The 22159-nt window shown below is 41.7% G+C and overlaps 1 protein-coding gene across 1 annotated transcript; it reads right to left on the bottom strand.

The window, feature by feature from the left end:
• Positions 1-1493: 1493 nt before the first annotated feature.
• Positions 1494-20705, bottom strand: ZBTB11 (zinc finger and BTB domain containing 11). Its single transcript, XM_039385448.1, has 11 exons — positions 20238-20705; positions 17313-17548; positions 16426-16657; positions 14501-15288; positions 12310-12489; positions 11564-11800; positions 11043-11187; positions 9939-10056; positions 7306-7464; positions 6662-6837; positions 1494-4734 (listed from the first exon to the last, which is right to left on the bottom strand). The coding sequence occupies exons 1-11, from the start codon at positions 20545-20547 to the stop codon at positions 4202-4204; spliced, it is 3114 nt and encodes a 1037-aa protein (XP_039241382.1). The 5' UTR covers positions 20548-20705; the 3' UTR covers positions 1494-4201.
• Between the last annotated feature and the right edge of the window lie 1454 nt (positions 20706-22159).

The following is a 22159-nucleotide window of genomic DNA, read 5'->3' as shown; positions in this document are numbered from 1 at the left end:
ATAGTAGTCACACAAACCATGTTGGCTGATGCTCAGTAGTTACAGAATCACAGCTGTGCCTCTGTGAAAGAAGTGTGACTGTGGTGGCCCTCCCTGTTCACAGGCAGACCAGCTGCCACTGTCTAGAACTGCAGTGAGTAACAGGCAGTTGTGAAACTGCAGCCTGTCTCAGGGTGTGCCTTGCTTTTGTTACTTCGATGCTTGTTTAAGAGTCCTGTTCACGTGTAAAATTTAAAGCCATGACAAGAGCTTGGACTATTGCACATCTAAAAGCACCAAATCATTCAGCAATGCTGTTACCATCTGTAAGGCAAAATACTGCCCCTAGGACAAAACTTTTCCCAGGGGAGGAAGACCAACTTAATTTCAGCAGAGCCCCTTCAAGGTCACACTAGATTTGTCAGCATGTTCCCCAACAGCCCTGGGCCTGAGGGTGACAACAGAGTGACCAGGGGCCTCTCGCCTTCCGCAGCTGGAACTCTTCTGCACAAGAATAGGCCTTGGTAAAGAACTGCTTGAGAGCTGATGGGTTCCACCCCGCTGTCAGCAGCAGCTCTAAGACTGGCTCCTGAATGTTACCACAATATACACCCCTCCAGCACTGTAGAAATTCACCATGCTTCCTTTAACAGCCAGGAATGACAGTTCTAGCTCAAGTAGAAACAAAGGGGGAGTGAAAATTATCCACACATCACGTGGCTGTTTTGCATCTATGGTTGCATCCCTGGGGAAGAGTAGTAATTCAACAGTAGGCTACGTTACTCCTTCAGCACTCAGCCTTTGAAACCTGTTTTTGTTTAATTATATACTTGCTTTTTTACTTACAGAGAGCCAATACACTAAAAAGTTCCCTTATCACTTCCCTGAGGAATCAGGATGAACCACAAAAGATAATCAGACTTTCTGCACCATTGGTGTTGCCTTGGAAGTTCCTGTAACAGCAAATGGAAAGGCACAGGACACTGTTCCCAGCCCAGGAGCAGCTGTACAGCTCATCCTTCAGCCAGGATGACACTGGAGGACAATTTCCACCCCCCAACCCCTGCTCAAATATTCATCCCAGAGCAGAGGCCAAGGTGGAAGTGCTGTCTGATGCTTGCCTTGGGGTGCCAGCGCTGTACGGAAACCCAAGTCAAGAGAACCACCACCTGAAACAAAGCACAGTGGTTACAGCGGGTGCCAGGGGGCCGAGGAGATGCCTCCCCCAGCAAGAGGCCTTGCAGCCAGAGTGATTTCAGTATCGATATACACGGTGTTTTGTTAGCACTGTGCTCTTGCAGAGCCATGTTCTGACAAAATTCAGGAGGGCAGTGTGTTTCCTTTTCTCATCCATGTTAATTCTTTGAGCCTTAAGCAGAAATTAAAAAGCAGGCCTTCCTAGAACTATTCAGACCAGACATTAGCCTACATATGGAAAGAAATACTGAGGAGGAATAAACAATTCTGCAACCCCTTCCTCCTCATCCGCCAAAAAAAGTTTCTTGAAAGAGTAATTCATGGCAAAGCTCCGTTTATTTGATGACAGAATTAACCATAACTTTATACATCTAACACTAAATAAAAAGAGCAGAATGTACAAATCAAATTAATTATGTACAGGAATTCACCAGGAATACTTAATAAATGGACACTTCTCATGAATTTTATTTTAAAAAAATCAAATATCAACTGCATATTTGCAGTCTGACTTCAAATAGATTGCAGAAGGGTAGTGAACATCTTAAGTGCTGAAGTCTAAAGAAAAATGTAAGGCAACACATACGTGGGAACAGCAAAGCCAAAAGTGACACTCCCTACTTACCTCACGCCGTTCTGGAAAGGTAAGGCACAGCGTGTCAGGAAAGGGGCGCACAACATTCAGCTTTGACATTCCTGGCTGAACCTAGTTTAGGAAACAACCTTTTGGGATTTGTTTGGTTGGTTGTTGTTTTTAAAGAGCAGTCTATTGAGTCAGTTACAGCATTTTTACAGTGGATAGGAAGGCTCTGAAATTCACATTCACTTCTGCCTCTTCCATAGGTTGGGCAAATAAATAAACGCACCAAAGATTAAACTAAGGTGCTGGTAATATTCTTTTTGTAAGGTAACACACTAAATATACAAATAATGTTCTAGCATTATTTACAGCTATTTTTCCTTGAACATTTCTTCACTTTAGTAATAATTTGTAGGATAAAAACATTGAAGTAAACTTAAACTTTACCTAGTGCTCTTTTAAATATTTTTTTCATCATAATGGCAGTATTTTAATTTTAAGCAGGATGGCTATCTCCAGATTCTTGACCATAAAAAATTCAAGTTACAGCTAGCAGTGTTTTTTTTAAATATTAATTTTAGTTTTATTCCATTTGGTAATTAGAAAATAATACAATTGTAAAGGGCTGCAGGATGTATAAATAACTACATTATTTTTCTGAAGGAAGACCCTGAACTTTGAAATAGACATCTACAAATTAATTTGGATCCAAGACAGGAACTCAAACTACACATTGCTGAAAAATTTTCAATAACTGCTTATCTACAGGATTGCAAAGTATAAAAAGAACAGTCCACTCTGTAGCTTAGTAGACAGATACTCACATAGTTAAATAAGATGAAAGGTAGAAATACTAATTCAAATGAGGTGGTTACTTTGCCATAGGGTTTCTTAAATTTTCTTCAGTGGATCTGTTTCTGTAGCACAGAATTATATGCACGTTGTTTTATTTATGAAGTTTACCCTGCAATAGTACAGGTTTCTGGCTCCTTGGGTATCTTGCCACTGTCCAAATGAGGAAATATTTGATACCACTATAGACTGAGAATAATTTAAAGACAGTTCTGATTGTTCATATGCAAAGCACTTTCAGTTACCTCAACAAACATCTGCTTGCTTAAAAAACAACCCAAACAACCAACAATAAAAGAACCCACACCTTGTACACATCAAGATGTGCACTGTTGGTGGTATTAAATAAGGAACATGTAAACTTGGGCCAAGCATGGCTGCGATTCACACCTGGCTGCAGAAACACCTAGTAAGGATTTTTCCATCTATGTGGTATAACACTGGGTAATTAACTGGCCCTAGAAGTATTTTCTTACAGCAGCAGTAATAAGGTCTTCTAGAGACACTGGTAATTTTGAGAGAAATCTGATTTTTACCCCATACTAAGATTTTCCTATTTCTCTATCCTGATATTGCTGTGTGTCCAGTTTGGGAATTAGCAAGGCTCCTCCTCCTTACAAGATCAGATCATAACTGATGGACTTCTTCACCATGTTTACATTCCCAAAGAAGTGTGCTGCTACACCTTTTTCATTTGAGAGTTTGTACATTAAATGTAAAGCAAAACTAGAAACATCCATCATTAGGCTGCCTGCTTTGGGTACAGACATCAGTGCTGGCGACAGCTTCCTTTAGACAACCAAACATTGACCTAAACATGGCTGTGCATGGAGGCTGCAGGGAAAGCTCCTCCCTTACAAATGAAAAGGAGTTGACTTCTCTAAGGAGTCTCCCTGCAGTCGGCTGTCCTCTGGTCAACTTGAATTCACAATAATCTTGGAGAACCACTTTCTCAGCCTTCAGAAGATCCCTGCCCATTATGTGTAAAAGATTTTAACAGTGTTTTGCTGCACCTTGGACTGCCACCCACCGACCCAGAATTTAAGTCAATTCTTCAAACTGGGATTCACTAACAGCCAATGGTGCCTCTGCCCAAATAAAAAAGCCTCAATTTTTTTGTATGTCACATGAAGCACATGCTGCACAAAGCATTCTAACACCCCCTTGTCTTGGGGAGTAAACAGACAGAATCCAATAGAAGTAATTTGCTCACAAACCTGAGGAAATGCACATTAAAACAAAAAAAGAAAGCTACTGATAGCTGTGCATTTCTAGTTTTTAGTGCAGTCTTTTTATATGGTTTAATTTTTAAGTTACAGCATGATACTTACTCCATGACACAAAAAACATTATTCTAACTTTTTTTTTCTTTCAGTTATGGTCAGTACAGACATCTTAGCTTTCAAAGCCTTGGCCCACACTGGAGCATCTTAACTTTTTCCCTCTAGTGCGTGGTGCAGTATTTCGTCACCACAATGTTCAGTACTGAGGAGTAACTGTTTGAAAACAGGCATCACTGAAAGCCCCAGATAACCCATTCAATACTTGCCTCTCACAGATTGTAACACCTCACTCTTCATGCTTTCTCATACACTAAATGGACTCTGTTGTTGTAACATGGGCCACTTCTACTTCTACAGTTTCAATGGCCTGGGTCCCTTCAGCCATTTTCTGTCCTTGCTGTTGTGCCAATACATAATTCACCACCTGCATGATGCTTTGGTCAGAAAGAGTAGAGACTGATGTACATTCCTCAGTAGCTGCAACTGCTTCGATGGCTTCAAGCGTCTCCCCTGTCACTACCACAGTCTCACCCTCACCAGCACCAAAGCTAATCTCGGTTTCTTGCTCCTGCACGTCTGCCGCTAAAATGCTGATGGCATGCTCCACCTGCGTCCCCTGGTTGTGAAACTGAAGAGTATCTTTTTCCAGCATGATTTTGCAGGGTATGTAGTCCCTGTGGAACTTGGTCATGTGCTTCCGCAGGGTCCGGGCATCTATGTAGGCCTCGTTGCACACTGGGCACACGTACGGCCGCTCCCCGGTGTGTGTCCTCACGTGGCGCTTCAGGGAGCGCGCGTCGGCCCAGGCCACCCCGCACGTCAGACACTCAAAGGGCTTCACACCTGTGCTCAGGGGAAAGCAAGGAAGAGATGACCACCAGAGTTCATAAACAGGCATGAGCCATGATGAGAACTGACAGGGAAAAGAGGAGTATGAAAGAACAAAAGGAATGCTGTAACATCTGCCATGTAAGAAAGAGATCCTGTTCACCACTTCTGGGCTACAATATAATGCAACCATAATACATTCAATGGTAAGATTTTCAACAAGTGCTCAGCCCAATTGTCATAGGTTTGAAAAGAAATGTTGGAATTTTTTCCCAATGTGGTGCCCCCGCCCCCCCATCTGTTTCTTCCGGGATGGGGGTGGGGGCAGAGCGAAGCTGCACACGCTGGGCAGGGCGGGGAGGGCTTGGAGTCTTTTGTTTGGGGGTTTGGTCTGGGACCAGACAGAGCAGGAGCCTGGTTTTTGGCCGCCTTGTTCTCTTTTCCTGAAAGGAAATTTTTTCCCCACAGGACACCTCATGGAGGACGACTGAGAGAGACCAACCCATCTCAGAGCAAAGTATTCTGCTTTCAAGACTGCCTGTGGGAAAAGGACTTCATCCTTTTTTCATTGCTGGCTGCAAGCACAGGTGGCTGCGAGCAGCTTCTGAACTGCTGGGACAGTCCTGCATTTCTCCCTCGGGCTGCCGCAGGTTTCTTCCTCCCCATCTGGGGTTTGGGACTTTGTTTTGTTTCTTCTGAAAGTTTTGGATTGCACCGTTTGTTGTTTATTCAGATTTTGTTAATAAAAAGCTGTTTCTTTTCCTTTTCCACACTTCTGCCTGAAGTCTCTTAATTTTTAAGTTGTAATCTTGTTAAACTAAGACACCAATCTAACATTTTACTTCTAAAAAACTTTTCAGGATTCCTTTTAATGAAGTTTCTTCCCTGTTTTAAGTGCACACTACTTAATAATATCAATTCTAATTATTTTTTTTGCTGGTGATGCCTTTCTGAAACCGTGTTTTACTTCACAGAATTTGTCACATTTATTTCTAGCTACCCTTTGTTTCTCTAAGTCCTTCTGTACACCTACACCTGTTTCACCTCCTCTTCTACACTGCGTATGTTCAAATACAGCACCTGATGTTTTTATAATCTTATTCTCCCTCATAACATCCAAGTTCCATGGTCTGTAATATCTAATGGGGCGTATGGGTGGTGACCAATGCCATCTCAATACTGGCTTTTCCTCTGTCACGTTACTGTAGATCAGGCTATTGCAGGACACTTTATTTAGAAACAAACACAAAATCTCCAGTTCAGTAGTTAGACAGCTATTAGATTTACTCATAACAGCTCTTTAAAAGGAGAAATGCTTCAAAAAAGTGGGGTTTGCCCTCCAATAGGAGAATATACACTCCTAGCACAGCTGCAACAACATAATACTCAAAAATCAAATTTCATACTTCAAAAATCAATTTCATACTTCACATCTAAAGTAAAAATGCACATACTTTTAAAAAAGAAAACTGTAAAATGTTTTCATATTTTCACCAAGCATCCCATAGTTTACTGCCTGTTATAAATCAAGAAGTTGATCAATTTCCAACATTGGTATTTCTTTTTTTTTAATTTAGGCCAATCATTCTCCTATCTGAAGATTATTTTAACTATGTGTGGAGAATGTTTTACGACATCCAATTCTTTGCCAGATTTACACCTTTTAATCACTTGTAAAAAAGTTCTTCCATGAAATTCTGAGAAAGACAAATTGGCCTTGTCCCTGTGTGTGACTGGAGTTTTAGAAAGATCCCAAAAGCCACCTCTGGGAATCACTGGCAGCAAGTTATCAAGCCAGGACTAGCTTAAAACTAACTGGAGAATCTGTAAGAACTCCTACGTTTCTTACCAGATAGGATATACACAGACTCAAAGAAATAATTATCCCTCTCTCCACCATGGTTTTAGGGGTTGAGGGATGTCATCACTGTTTTCTACATACCTTCATGATTGTTCACGTGTCTCCTATATTCCCGGAGTTGGGTGAATTTTCTTCCACAATGCTCACAAACCCGTTCCAGATTTTGTTTTGCTCTTCCTTTTTTACCGTGTGTGGCTTTCTTTACATGTCTTCTGTACAAAGCCTTCTCATAAAATTCTTTTCCACATACATTACACCTAAAATGGGTTAAGTGAGAAATCTATTAAAACCATTATTGTACACTTATGTATTTAAACCAAAATGTGCTTGAGTTATGATAGGCAAAGTTTAATGGGAATACTGTCTCATATAACAAGCAGTTCCCTAATTAGAAGTAACACTGTTGGACTGAATTACATTTTCTCTTATCCACAGCCACAAAGCTTCCACTTACCTTCTAGGGAAGTGAGATCCCACACAAAGCATTTCTAACTTCATCAATTATATCTATCCTCATACTATGTCATGTATCTTAGTCCCAGGACTATCTCAGCAGGTTAACAGCTAAACCACACTATTTAAAGTCACCCACCCATTCTCAAGACCCCAGTCACCACCAATCAATTGGTACTTTTAGAGTGGACTAGGCAGTTCCTTGTTGGCTGGCTGTGGATCTGTATAACCTCATTTTGATTAGTACATTTCAGTTGTTAATTTTCTCTTACCTATAAGGGTCTGTGACAGAATGAGACTTTACATGAGAATACCAGTCTTTCTTCCAGCTGTAACATTTTCCACAGAACTGACATTGAAATGGCTTCACACCTAAATGTTTATTCATATGCTGTCGAAGATCTCGAGCTTCATAGAAACTCTTGTCACACCTGTAAGAGTAAATGTTTTAGCACCCTATATAAGAAAGGCACTGGGACCCTATTGTTTAGCAACTAAAGTCTTTGAGAACACCTACTGCATCATCAATATTTATATAAAGCACAATCCCTTTCCAAACTAGGGAATATTAAAAAGAACAGCAGCTTGTTTGAAAGCCTGGGATAAAACCTGAGGACCTCTGAAACACACTGTCTCTTACGAGTAACTACATTCTTTCTGTGATTTGGATGGGGAATAATCAAAGTCAAAACAACTTGGAGACATATTAAATTTGTGTTATACCATATGAACATAGGAGGGCATTAACAGCTGCTTCTTCCCTTAAGAGAATTAATTACTGATACACAGACAAGTGGAATTTGTTCTTTGTAATGTTCAAATATAGTTTTTTTTAGAAATGAAAATATCAAATCCATGATCCTACAAGAAAGCATCTGAAAGTAGTGATAGTCATTCCTTAGCTAGATGCTTATACACATCTAAATCCAGGCAACCTTATTGTTTTCCTTCATTTATACCTTGCCACAATATTTCTAGGATATAGCTCTTCTTGGTATAAAAACTACAGAGACTGGTCTAATCAAAGACATGGTTTCTCCCTTTGAAAGAAATTCTGCTGATCATCTCTATCTCCTTGCTCACGTAACATCACAGAGCTCTACGACTCAAAAAGGGACAGAGGCAGAGAAATGTCAGCAAGCAAAGGTGGAGGATTCAACTTCTGTAGACGATCAACCACCAGAATGAGGAAATATCAGAATTCTCAACCTCCAGTGGAATCTGAAAATATAAAATAGCTTCCACGCAGGAACAAAACTTTTTACATTACATTTCCTGAATAATGGGCATTCTGGACAGGAGAAAAAGTCTTCTTTGCTTTTGAGGGCAGGGGGGAAAATAGGTGATGATCCTTGAGCCACCCAAACAAACTCCTCCTCCTAGGCTGGAAAAACTGACAGCTCCTCTTCAAATGGGGCTCTTGGAGAGCCAAAGATTGGCACTCGGTGCTCTCTCCTCAAGGATTGCATATTTGGAGAAGTCATTAGAGAAGTACAAAACTCAAACAACCACCACCCTCTAACACTTACACATTACTGCAATTTATCAAACACATACTTCACTGAAAAACTTCCACGACCATTTTAGGAAAATAACTCATGTTCAGCTTCACTCAGCTTGGCCAGAAGTTCAAACTAAAGCCTGGCAGTGATGTTTCCATTCCAAGCCACCAAATTAAAAAACTAAAGTCTGGTTATTGCTTAGTGAAGGGCTCTAAACCATTTGTGAAAACATCAATTATATCTTTAGTAGAGATCTTTGCAGCAGAAGCAGCAAGGACTGTGTCTGTCTTGAAGAAGCTGGGGATTCAAAATATCTTCTCTGTCTAGGTGATCTTTTCCATCCATTACTCTACTGCCTTAAATAAAAAAAATTCATTTTTAAAATATATTGCGCCTTCAAACCAAAACCGCCTTCCCTAGTGTGTTTCATGAAATAGTGTCTGTGGCCTCTATTAGGTCTTTGTATTTCTAGGATTAATATTTTTGGCATTAAAAAGCACTAAAAAACATTGCTGACAGAATTGAAGTAAGTTTTCTCAGAAAATATTATTTTTGCTAGCATGCAGCAGCACTACCAGAGATACCTTAAACAATACTTCAGATTATTGCTTTCATTAAAACCCTGAGATGCTACATGCACTCATAAATTGTGCAACTCCTCTTAATACTTGAGAGAGCTTCCCAGGGACCTAACTGAGAGTTCAAAAAAATTAAGCACTATTTGTCCTTCTTGGTCACTTGAAAGGTTCCCCTATAGTCTGCTTGGTCATGGAAAAAGTATCCACGTTTCAGTAATGCACTAAGAGATGCACTCTTTCCAAGTACACTTTCTGCTAAACTGAAGTCCATAATGCAAAGATATTTAAGTGGGTTTGTATGTTTTATAATCAAATTAAATGCAACAGTCAGTGAGTCTTATTTATGACGATGTTCCCGCAGAGCTGTTTGCTAAATACAGTGTGCACTGCGATGCACACAAGTACCTGACCTTGTAGACTATACAGGACATTTTCAAATTAAACTGAAATCACCTATCATACTTAGAGAGGGCAAAACCAGGCTGAAGGCCCTTGGCCTCTGACAACCTTACCACTCTTATCTGTCCTACAAAGGAGCTGTAAACCCACATAGCTACAGATTACAGCACCTATTACAGTGCAAACACACTCATTAGAGAACAGCTGTGTGAAACCAGAGCCAGGTAACAGTTTAAAACCAAGCTTTTGCTCTCCAACACATGTATTTACAAAAATGCATTTTTTTCTTTTATGCTTTAAAAGTCTTATCCCAGGCCAGTGGAATAGTTTTACACTACATCAAGGAGCTGCTTTTGACCTTAAAAATTACGAGGATCTTAACGTTAAGAAAAAAAGCCCACCAAAGAAACCCACCAACCAACTTACTGAGTACACTGATATCCACGAACTTCAGGCTTTGGTTGGTGTTTCTTTATGTGTTTACTGAGCCCTGATGCCCTGTGGAAGGATTTTCCACAGATGGAACAAAGATACTTGGATTCTCCTGAAAAAAAACCAAAACAAAATATGTTACCAAGCCAGGCCTCCATTTCTCTGGAGTGCTTTGTGAGAGTGGTTTTTTTAATTCTCATATAGTTTATCTTAAGTAATCAGAGCAGTGCTACAAAGAGAAGTTGGTTTAATCACACAGACAGAATTTTTAAGTGTATTTTGTATGTGCTAATGCAATAATACACAAAGAGTGGAGTAGCAACTCTAAACTGCTTTATTTCATTTTTTTTTTACACACAAGTACCTCATTGCAGCTACTAATCAGTCATGAGAAGAGAGCAACCTAAAAACTGCCCTCTTGTGTGAAACCCCCCCCACAATTGCCTGTGTTCACATATTATGCAACTTTTCCAGCAACACAGCATTGCTTAATTAATTGTATTAAATCTTGAACTTGTGGAACAATACCTTAAAATAAAAATTTCTGCTCCAATTCATCAATGTAGGAGTGATGAGTACTAATATATTAAATATAATATATAATTGTATTAAATTATTATACTGTCATTCTTTCACATCCTAAGATCTTTCAAGACACCAGGTTTTTTAAAATGTCAGCATTAGTTCAGCAAGTCTTGTAAAACGTACATGGAGATTTTGAGAGATTTAACTTGTTTTCCTCTAGAAGAATAGGCTGGAAGTGTAAGTGCTCTAAAACATTCCAGCTTGCTGTCTATTTTTTGTTGAATTGACATGATACATTAAATATGTACATAAAACCACAGGAAAAACCAACCACAATTCCCTGTTCTTGTATAGAACATCTGCATAATAACATTAAGCTATTATTAAGCTATGCTAAAATAAGCCCAGAAAATGACTCCTTCCCTCTATTTCTGCTGCCTGACCATTAGAGGAAAAAGGAGAAACTGCCATTTCTTTTTTTAAACAGTGCCTTTGACACTGAAGAACAATAACAAAGTTCAGCAGCACAGAACAGGCAGACAAAGGAAAAGGATTCCCTTTCTCATCACTTACCTGTATGAATGCTCATGTGTTCCTGAAGACTTCTTTTTGTGACAAAAGACTTTTCACACAAGTCACACTTGAACTGTTTCTGTACTTCATGGAGAGCCAAGTGCATTTTTAATCCATGCTTATATGTAAAGGTCTTTCCACAAACCTAAAAAAATCCATACGTGGTGAAATAGGACAAACAAAAATCAAAATTGTTTAACTTCAAATACAACAAAACCTCCTGTATTTCTTGGGAACCAGGATGGCCGTGCCTGTGATTTTCCACCAGTGACAGAACTGGCCTGTTAAAAAAAGGAATACTCAAGGGAAGACATTCTTCTAGACACAGGAATGTGGACTTTCACGACTCAAATTCATTCTAGTTTTCTTGCTCTCAGACTGCAAGCAATTTCATCAGGATGTTACAGCAGCATTCCCTATTCTGAAGTGACTAAAATTAACATGAATTTTAGGGCACAGCATCAATACCAAAATATCAAGAGACCACTACTGATTTGATTCTGAGGGTAAAATGACTTTACCTTGCATGCATGTGGTTTTACACCTGTATGTTTGAGCATATGTATTCTGAGAGAATAGGGCTTAGGCAGAGTTCTCCCACAGATATCACATACGAATTCCCGTTTGGTTCTCCCTTTCACTGCAGACACACCCGTCCCTTCTGCACTCGTAGCTGCGGGGTTGGCTTCGGTCTTCCGAGTGTGCCGGACAAGGTGGGCCCGCAGGGATGCACCGTACTGGAATTCCTTTTTACACAGCTGGCACAGAAAATATCACAACTTTACTTTGCTTTTAATGCTCAAAATGATATTAAAAACCAAAAAGGTAATCAAAGATTTCGAGTAGAGTAATATGGTTAAATCTATAACCTGACTCCAGTAGGTATTTTATCTCAGATTAATTAATAGTTACACATTTTGAATCTTATGGCTACTGACAGAACCCCTGATCACTTCCCGGTGACACTAACTTCCAGCTGAATCTAAACACAGTTGCAAATTTACTGGTAATGCTAAAGTAAATCCCACGTCAGCACTGTCTTGAGCAGCAGGCATACTCCCATGTCACACAGTGCTGTCAGGCCAAGTGGCTGCACCACATTTTACCCCACCCCACCCAGATCAAGACTGCATCTGAGTCTGAAATCCTTAAGGAAAATAGAAGCTTGTACCGAGAAAAGGCAAAAAAAAATAATTACTAACGTCATTACTCAATGAATTTTCATTAAGAGGGAGGTTTACAGACAAAAAAAAACCCCTCAACTTACAGGACATTTATATTCTTGAGATCTTTCATGTTTCAGTGTGTGCATTATAAGTGCATAGCGCCGCTGGAACACCATTCCACACTCTGTGCACTTGTGCTGAGCTTCAGCTTCGTTATTTTCTGTGGTATCTCTTTTGGGCTGTTTCATTTTTTTCCCTCTTTGTACCAGCTTCATGGCAACCTAGGTTGGAAAAACATAACTCTTAAATGAATTTTACTACACTGCATTTCATACTTCCTCTGCAAGTGAGTACTAAAAACTGATTTTTCTGTGTTGCTATAATACCTGTTAATTTTGCAAAGTTAACTTAGCTGCTAGAAAGTTACCTTATTTCAGTTCACTACAAAACTACAGATCTCATGGTGAGTGACAAACTGGTCTTAAAACTGTAAACTGGCTATGATAATGGGCACACAACGATTTAGCAGTTCAGGGACAAATAACTATTCAGCCCTGAGTAACTGCCTAAGTGAGAGCTAAGGGATAGTTACAGGGAAATCACAAAGTACTACCAGTCAAAATTTCCATCAAATGTTTCTAACCCTTTGCTGAACCCCAACTTCCCTTTTCAGAATTTATATTAGCTTTGCTAGAAAAGTCATCATATTAAATAATAAAAAAAAAAGGCCTATGAGCTATTAATAACCTACCAAAGATTCACAGTATTTAATCAAATAAATTCTTTCCGATTAAGAGTATTCCAGCTTTCCTGGAGATTTTTTTATGTAAGGCACTAGAGGTTTTTTGTTAGGCATCATTGACAGTGCTACCTGGAGCTGATAATCTCGTTTTCCTCTGTAGAAACTCACTGTCAAATTCTTTAGAAGCCAAATTGTAAGTGATCAGGCTGAAATTTCCTGTACCAGGACCCTTTGGGGTTCTGAGAATAAGGCAAGGGAAGGAAATACAAGCATCCCTATTTCTTTGTCCTGTTCTCCCAACAAGCAAGGTATCTAACAGTTTTTAAAACATGCCAGCCCTTCCATGCCTCTGGAAGCCAAACAAACTCAATACAGAGACGTTTTCATATATTTTTTTAAATTTTACTGTTGATCTGAAAACTTATGCAAACTTAGCGAAATTGTGAAGCCACAAAAGTAATTTTGTTCAATGTGTGGTTAGTAAGAGCTTGGAAAGTAATTCCTACACAGCACACCTCATCCCTGGTATCTGTATGCCAAGTGGAAGCACTGTAATTCAAGTCAGCAGCATTTTTCCTGCAATCAGTTTCCTGGTATTCTGCCAGCATCAAACCTGGGAACTCAGAAAGGAGTGTCTCCTTCCCAAAGCTTACGACACATCCAGTGCCATAGGGGGAAGCTGAGGGATGCCCGAGACAAAAGCGCTAAAAGCTACGAAATGAGTTAGGAAAGGAGAAACCCATTCCTGAATCCAATCCCGAGCAATTATCTAAACCAACTGCTTTTTTCCATAGGTGGCCACTGTTTGTGGACCTCATGTGTCAATGGGCTGGATTTAAAAAACTGCAAAGTAAGTTAACAGGAGTTGTTCCTGAAGGTAAATATTCCCCCCTCCCAAAACAGAACAAAAACTTGTCATTTTCTAACCCTCATAAATAGGTTGCTCAAGTATTTTGACTGTGCTAGTTCTAACACCTGGGATTTGAACTGTCCATCAGTAGGAAAGAGACTAATGCTACAGTTTCTGGCTATGAGGGTGTTGTAATGATAACAAATTATTCCCCTGTGTGTGGAACTGGTGGCTAAACATTTAGTATATTCGAGTGCCAGAGTTTTTAACATCAATGCTCTTTGAAACTTTTTTCTGAACTGACCCCAATCTGAAGGTAGCAGGACTGCATTATTGTGACTTATGACTACATCTTAAGATCCACATGGGATGTCAAATTTTTCTTTCCCAATGCTGTTTTCCAGTCTGAACAAATGTAGGGTCTCACTTCTCTAATAGATAAATACATTTGTCTATGATTGACATACACATGAGATAGTTAAGAATTAAATTCACAGATCACAGAAGACTGCTGTGAGAAGATACTCAAGCTGGGCTAAGATCACTGAGCATACTCAAAATCTTTAATATGGAAGGAATATTGATGCCAAGTCAATGGGGTTTTTTGTTTGTTTGTTTTTTTTTTTGGGAAGCAGTCTTTTCAGATAGGTTTTGAAACACTGGTAATTACTGACAACAGGCCTTATGACAGATAGAATACCTGCTGTACTGCAGATTTAGGATTTGTCTTTCTGTTTTGCAGTTTCTTTTCAATTCCTTTATGCAATCTGATATATCCCCCTTCACTGACAGAACGCTGGCGAAGCTTGCTCTTGTAAGTATCATCCTGGCTGGAAGCAAGGTTTTCCTGCGGGGAAACTGGGATGCTCTGTTCGTTACTTGTTTGCGTGTGTGTCTCTGAGGAGTCTTCAGCAGCAGTGTCCACATGTGCTTTATCACTTTCATTTTGAACGGTCTCAGTTTCTGTTTGACTCTCTGTGTCCGCATCTTCCGCACCCAACCTTTCGTAGAGGCTGTTTGAAATGCTCTCCACCAGCTGGATCTTGATGTAATTCTCAGCTGTTTCACCCTTCTCCACAGGCTTTGGAAGATCATGGGGAGTGGCCTCCAGAGGCTCTGGGTGCAGGAGGTTGGGCTGGGATGCTGCTGCCTCCTCTGTCCCAGCAGAGGAAGGAGCTCCGTTCACAGCTACCGGCACTTCACCGTCTGTGAGCTTAAGCTGCTCAGCACCATCCGTGGGCTGTGTCTCAACTGCAGCCTGCTCTGCTAAGTTCTGTGTTGACTCCACAGTTTGAATGTCTCCCTTTTGGTACACCGTGATTTGTTTCTCTTCCATCTGTTTGTGCACATTTTCACAGATTTCCAGGACATCTGTCATGAAGAGATGCCGGGCAAGCATGGCCACTTCTGCCATGCTACAGAAGTCAAAAGTTAATTCTGAAGTGTAAGCAAATTCCAACAGAGGCAGGAAACTGGACTTGCAGAACCCTACCAGGAATAAAACAAGGTATTAGAGCAAGTACCGATGACCCAGAATTACACCAAAATATCCCATGATGAATACAACAGTTCACCTTTGATATGGTTAAGTCCGAAATTTAGAGCAAAACATACTTTGAAATAACATTGAAGCCTCTCCACTGGGACTCAATTAGTTGTCATTTACACAAAAGCTTCCTCCTCATATATTTTCTATGGGTAAGTAAGCTCAGACAACTTTTCCAATAACTACATAGAACTTAGGTAGTTTCACAATAAAATTCCCTAGAAAAATGTTTCAAGATGCTGGAAGAGCCACAATAATTTTGAAACACGTTAATTTAACCAAAATTTTTCTGGACCTGCTACATTCAGAAAGCACTCAGGACTTAAGTATCAATTGATGTGGCAGAAAAATAAAAGAAAAAAATAGCTATTGGAAACAACAAATATATGGATATATAGATAGAAATGCTTAAATATAAGAATTTGGTAAAATTTTCCACAGTTGTGTAAATCATAAATCAAGCATTTGATCTGGGGGAGCTTCTGGACCTTCACATTAGAAATGTATTGTTCACGCAGAGACAGGCACAGTTAAGAACTCATGAGAAAGCAATGCAGAAGGCATATGTTCTGTACAGTATTCTTCATCACTACAAACCTAGTTTTAAAGCATTAATTTTAGAATTGTCTCCAATCTTTAACATACCAGAAGGTTTGAGAAATAAGCAGACATGCATAATACTTCTTCAGAGAATTAAGAAACAATTTAGCATTTGGTAAGCCAAACAGCTCTCCAAGAAGCTAGTCAACATCCCCCATTGATGTATTCAACATTTGATTATGTTCCCTTTTAATGTTTGTGACTAATACAAGGAGGAAACACACTTAAGTAAGGTAAAAAAATCAATCAAAAGCTTCTCAGATATTTTAAGATGAAATACCATAGTCCATGGAAAATCAGATTGGACAAAATCAGAGGGATCAGTGTAGCATTAAAATCCACATAAAATACTTTTAGATTAAAAGAGAGAAAAAAGCATGATAAAAATATTTGGTTGTCTTGAACATTCAAAAAAGACTGAATTAAAGACCTTACTTAGGATATTATGATTTCTAGCTTTGAAACCCACAGCAATTCACCTGACAGATCCACTACAGCTTCATGACTAGTGACAGCTCCCTTTTCAATGAAGAGCTCTCGGAAGTACTCGCTGTTGGCTGCCAAGACAGATTTGTGAGCTTTGTACTCCTCTCCTTCAATCAGCAAAGTCACATCACAGAACTGATTGGAAAGCCTCTGCTGATTCAGCTGGTTTAAGACTGACAGACAATGTTTGGAAGATGACTGCTTCACAAGGCCCTTACTGTCCACCTGTCATAAACAACATTATGAAAATTTCATTACATTTAGATTGTGCCTTTTTAAGCATTCACACCGAAACACAGAAAAGGATTATTTTCTGCAACCATGCAATCAGTTCAAGCCTGTATAACATAAAGCTTAAATTTACTATTGTTTTCTTCTTTAAGCTTCACCCTCCCTGCAAACACAGTTAAAGCACAGAACTGGAAAAATGGGAAGACACATTCAAACAGTTCTTTGACCATATTTTTCTACACTACAGTCTGAAACGGTTTCTAGATTCGTGTCTTTACATGCCCATGATCCTGCACTTATGAACAAGAACTTTATGTATCAATATAGCATCATTTATTAAGGAACAGATAAAGAGCCCAAGATAATCTTGCATGTGATGTTTTACCACTGGTAATTTTGCCATTCATTTTACCTTGGATTCTATATGCACAAATAGGAGTCAGGATGATTTTCTCTTCCAACAGTGGTGTACTATAATTAATTTCATGTCATCTATACCAGTAACCCGTTTGCACATATTCAATATCTTTGGCAAAATTTATATTGTTTTGCTATTACAAGATTATCAAAACAATGGAAAATAAGTACATGACCAAGAATGCAGAAACAGACAATTTAAATTCATTCAGATGTAAACAATGGTACTTACAAACACAAGCTCATGCTTTGCTATTGGCTTCTTCTTCACAGGCTTTGGGGATCCAGCTGGAATTGATCCTGTGTTACTCAATTCATCATCTGTTTCATTGCTATCTTCATGAGATTTTGCATCCAGTCCTAGTTCCCCCAGCATTTCAGAAGGATCCGACAGAGATCTAGAGCGATCCAGCTTTTCTTGGCACTTGCTGCATTCTTTAATGTAATCTTTAACCTGCTTAAGGATACCTAAGGAAAATTAATGGAGCTTAGTTAGGCTTCTCATTGTAATTGAATTTATCTTAAACACACAATTAAACATGTAGGTGATTAGCATAACCATATTACATGCTAACCAAGGAAAGGGAAGTCAATCACCTACACGTTCCTACTTCACATTACCAGTTCTGATTCTCTCACACCATTTCATGATACTGCATGTTAGTACTGTAACCCATTAATTTGAAATAACATTTAGAATGTCACTACATCAAGCAAACTCTCCTAGAAAGATTTTTAAGGCTAGAAAAAAATAATGGTACTTAGACATTTACTGTAAGAATCCCAAGACAATGAAACCTGCAATGTAATCCTGCATTTAGCCAACACGAATGGCTTGTTCTTATTGAAGAGGACAGGAATTGGACTGCTCACCTAAGGGTTTTTACAAAAATTGGGATCAACTGTGTTTTATGCAATGATGATGATACATATTATTAACACTGATTTAAATCAATTGCTTATGATTTTGGAATTTAAACCAAGTAATTCCCACCAGTACTCTAATCAGTGTAACTAAATAATTTTAGATACTTAACATTTCCTAAACCCAGGGTCCTCTTCTAGTTACCCAGACATTTTCTGTGTATGGCTTTCAATCCAAATTGATTTCCTTCACTAGGAGAATATAAGAACATACGTAACAGCCATGCCTCTATAGTTCAAACCCAGCACAGCTCAAAAACTTGGCTGACAGAGTCTTAGACTTGCACTGCTCACACCTTCTCAGGGCATGAGATGCACTATCATTCCATATGTATCTCTGTAAAGATCAGGAAAACACACACTTAAGGCAACCCAAGACATTCATGCCTATTTCAAACACTTTTACATTTTCTTGATTTTATCTCAAATCAGGGCTAGTTCTCAGCACAGGAGGTGTCTGGTCTTCAAATCATGTATCCAACACCTGTCCTGGCCCCTGGGCCATGCTCCAGCCCATTGCTTCCCAGATGGAGCAGACAAACACTAGACTGACACCCATCTCCCCACATGACACCTAGGTCAAAGCTGCTGTCCACTGGAAGCCCAAGAGTATTGTAATGGCAAAGGAAAACAATGTTTTAAAGGAAACATAATACTTGAACTGAAAGCAGGGAATGAATTTTAGGATTTTCAGTGCAAGAGAAACAGGAAAGTACAGGTTGTGCAAATAAAGGTGACTAGTAACCTCAAAAGATGCAGGATACAGAATGCTCTCTCCTGACAAACAGAAGATGTGATGAGGTCCATCAGGGAAGTTTCCAGCACAGGGTGACAGTAGATGCTAGAACAGTCCAATACTGGGCAGACAATGAGAATGTAGATAAAGGCAAGGAAAACACCATCCAGAATAGATATATCAACTTTGAGACAACAAATCCTTTTTCACATCAAAGGATATTCAAGTCAAGGAGATCTGTACTGGAAGGATGTGCGGCATCCAGAGCAAACCCCCTCCAAATTAAGATAGGGAAAACCAAAGCTGAAATGACAGACTTGCCAAATGATGAAGAAAGTAGAACAAGAGAAGCAATACAGATACAATCTGAGCCCTTGGCAAGTGAAAAGCCGGATATTTTTTAATGGATACCTAGGACTAAAAGTAGAACAGCAAATCCAAAGGGAACAAGATATCAAGCCACTGGCTCAGCCAAAAAAAGGCCCCAACTGGGAATTATTGCTGTTCATGCACCACCATTTTCAACAGCTGTGATATCACTCAGGACTCAGCTGAGAATTGGTGTGGTCTTTTCAGCTTCTCATTGGAATAAAGAGATAAATATAAAAACAAGTGCCAGGACTGCAAACCACCACTGGCAGCTGTAGTACCTAAACATGATCACCATCCACATGCAGGGATGAAGTTAAAAGCTAACCCGGGTCACATGGAATGGATTATCTCCCTATACAAGGCATTCCGTTTAAGAAGTCCCTGCCTTAACTGAGCTGTATGCAACACCTAGAGGGAGACAGTCCTGTTCCGTGTTTCCATATATTCAAAAGAGGGCTACTGGGTAAGAAGCCCTAGGACAATTTGCTGGCCAAGGTGCACCTTGCAGAGCGAGCCCTGCCTCCCCGAGGAGTGACACAGGCCACGTGCTTCGAGGTGGCACCGGTAATCTGCTCTCCTGCTCTCTCCAGGGAGGGCACAAGGACATCCCTTCAGGACCCTGCAGTACAAGAGAGACACGAAGCTCCTGGAGCGGGGCCAGTGGAGGGTACAAAGATAACTAAGGGACTGGAGCTAGGTCTGTTCAGCCTCGAGAAGAGACGGCTGAGAGGGGACCTCATCAGTGTCTGTAAGTATCAGAAGGGAGAGGCTGTCAAGAGGATGGAGCCGGGCTCTGCTCGGTGGTGCCAAGGAATAGGACGAGAGGCAACAGGCAGAAACTGATGCCCAGGAAATTCCACCAGAACATGAGGAAGAACTTTTTTACTGTGCAAGTGACTGTGTGCTAGAACAGATTGCCCAGAGGGGGTGCGGAGTCTCCCTCACCGCAGACATTCAAGACCCGTCCGGACACAATCCTGTGCCGTGTGCTCTGGGATGACCCTGCTTGAGCGGGGAGGCTGGACCAGACGACCCACTGTGGTCCTTCCCAGCCTGTGACTCTGCCCTAGCGCCTCAGTAGCCGCAGCCCCGTCCGCCCGCTCCGTGTCCCGCGGGTGCACCCACCTCTCCACCAGTACTTCTGCGAGAGCCCCTGCCATGTCTGCAGGCGGGTGCGGTGCCCGCCGTCGGGCGCCAGGTGCGCGTTGCGGATGAGGCGTGCGCGGCGCTCGGCCTGCAGCACCACCTCCAGCTCGGCGAAGCGCTGCTGGTCGCGCTGCCGCCGCTGGTAGTACAGGGTCCCGCCGCGCACCACGTAGCAGGCGGCGGCCTTGCGGATCTTCCGCTTGGCGTTGCCCTCCGTGCCCGGCGCGTACGGCTCCCGCTCGTTGGTCAGGTACCGCAGGATGGCCAGGTAGCTCTCCTCGCTGGACATGACGCGGGGGGGAGGGGGGGGGGGCGCGGGAGCTGCCCCCCGCGCCCTCGGAGCCGCTGCCGGGGCGGGGAAGGGGGCTGGGCCCCGGGGCCAGCGGGAGCCGCGCCCGGGGGGGAACTGGAGTGTCGCGGCCCCGGGCGGCGGGAGGGAGGGAGAAGCTCGGGCAGCGGCCGCGGCGGAAAGACAAAATGGCTGCTGCACAATCGGAAGTGACGCAGGGGCCACCGCGCGCGGGAGGGGCGGGGAAGGGGCGGGCGCGCGGGGAAGGCGCCGCTCGCGATGGGGGAGCGGGGCGGCCATCTTGGAACCGGGCAGAGGAGAGGCCGCGCGGGGGCCGGGCCGGCCATCTTGGAGCCGGGCAGAGCCTGCGGGGGAGGGCGCGGCCGTGGCGCCGTGAGCGCTCCGCAATAAATCCCTTTGGAGCCCTGGCTCCGAAACGAGCGGCCTCCGCTCCGGAACTGCCACGGGAGCAAGGGCAGCGAGCAGACGAACAGTGAGATTCGGGCTGCACTGTGATCAGGAGCAGCACCGGCGCGGGCCTCGGTGCGCTCTGTATCACCTGTGAGAGGCGAGGGAGAAAATATTTTAAACGTCAGCTGCTGGTTCTCCTTGTCTGAACTCTGACCCGGCTTTTACACTCGTAACAGAGACAGGAAATGAAAGGCAGGAACCGCGGGGTGTCCGCCCAGCTAAGGGCGCCTCAGTAGAGACCCTTCCCCTGCGCTCGGTACTTGGGAGCACAGGGGTCCCCCACACAGAGACACCGACGGGATGGAGCAAGGCTGCCGGGAGGTTCCGGTTTTTGCTTGTTTGTTTTTTTTTTTTTTTAACGACGGTGGTGGTCGAATAATGGAACAGGTTGCCCTAAGAGGTTCTGGCACCTCTGTCCTTGGAGCTGTTCAAACCTCAGCTGGATACTCATCTCAGCAACCTGATGTAAAATAGACATGCTTTGAGGAAGGCGTTGAGTAGCTGACCTTTGGAGGTCCTTTTCAACCTATTTTTTGGGCCTATGACCAATTTAAGTATTCAATTTTTGGTGATAAATACTTGATAGAGGATCAACGACACTGCATTAGGAAAACACGATATTAATTCCCATGTTAATTCCTTGTATTACAACTATGTTTGAGCTGAGGTTAATGTCCTGCTCTGAACAGGCTGTCTCACTCACTTGAAGCATAGCTTGTGACGGGAGTAACCTGATGAGCTGTTACTCCACCAGATCATTTAGAACTCAGCCATAAACATCAAGGAAGAAGCATTTCAGGGCACCTCTGCAGTAACACCAGGCAGCCAAAGCCTGCAAACTTCAAAGAATTAACAAATAGTGTCTTATAAATTAGTCCTATGCGACAGTTTATATTAATGGTATTTCAAGCAGATTGTTTGTAAAAGCTCATCTTCTTTTTCAGCTTTTTAGCTGAAAACTTTCACAAGGGCACAGGGTACCAGGTGCTTTGTATGACACTGACACGATCAGGATTTGTATCGTCACCACTAGCATCGGTAATTTTCCGTGGTGTTTCCAGCCTTCAGTTTTAGATGACTAAAAATCCTTTCCAGATTCTGGCTCCTTCACTTTCAAGTATCTTAATCAGTTTAAAAGCCT

This window comes from Pipra filicauda, unplaced genomic scaffold (assembly GCF_003945595.2).
Source record: "Pipra filicauda isolate LSUMZ 115617 unplaced genomic scaffold, ASM394559v2 scaffold410_size627686_pilon, whole genome shotgun sequence".
Classification (NCBI taxonomy): Eukaryota; Metazoa; Chordata; class Aves; order Passeriformes; family Pipridae; genus Pipra; species Pipra filicauda.
Note: the sequence above shows the minus strand (reverse complement) of the source record. Positions and strands in the feature narration are given on the sequence as shown.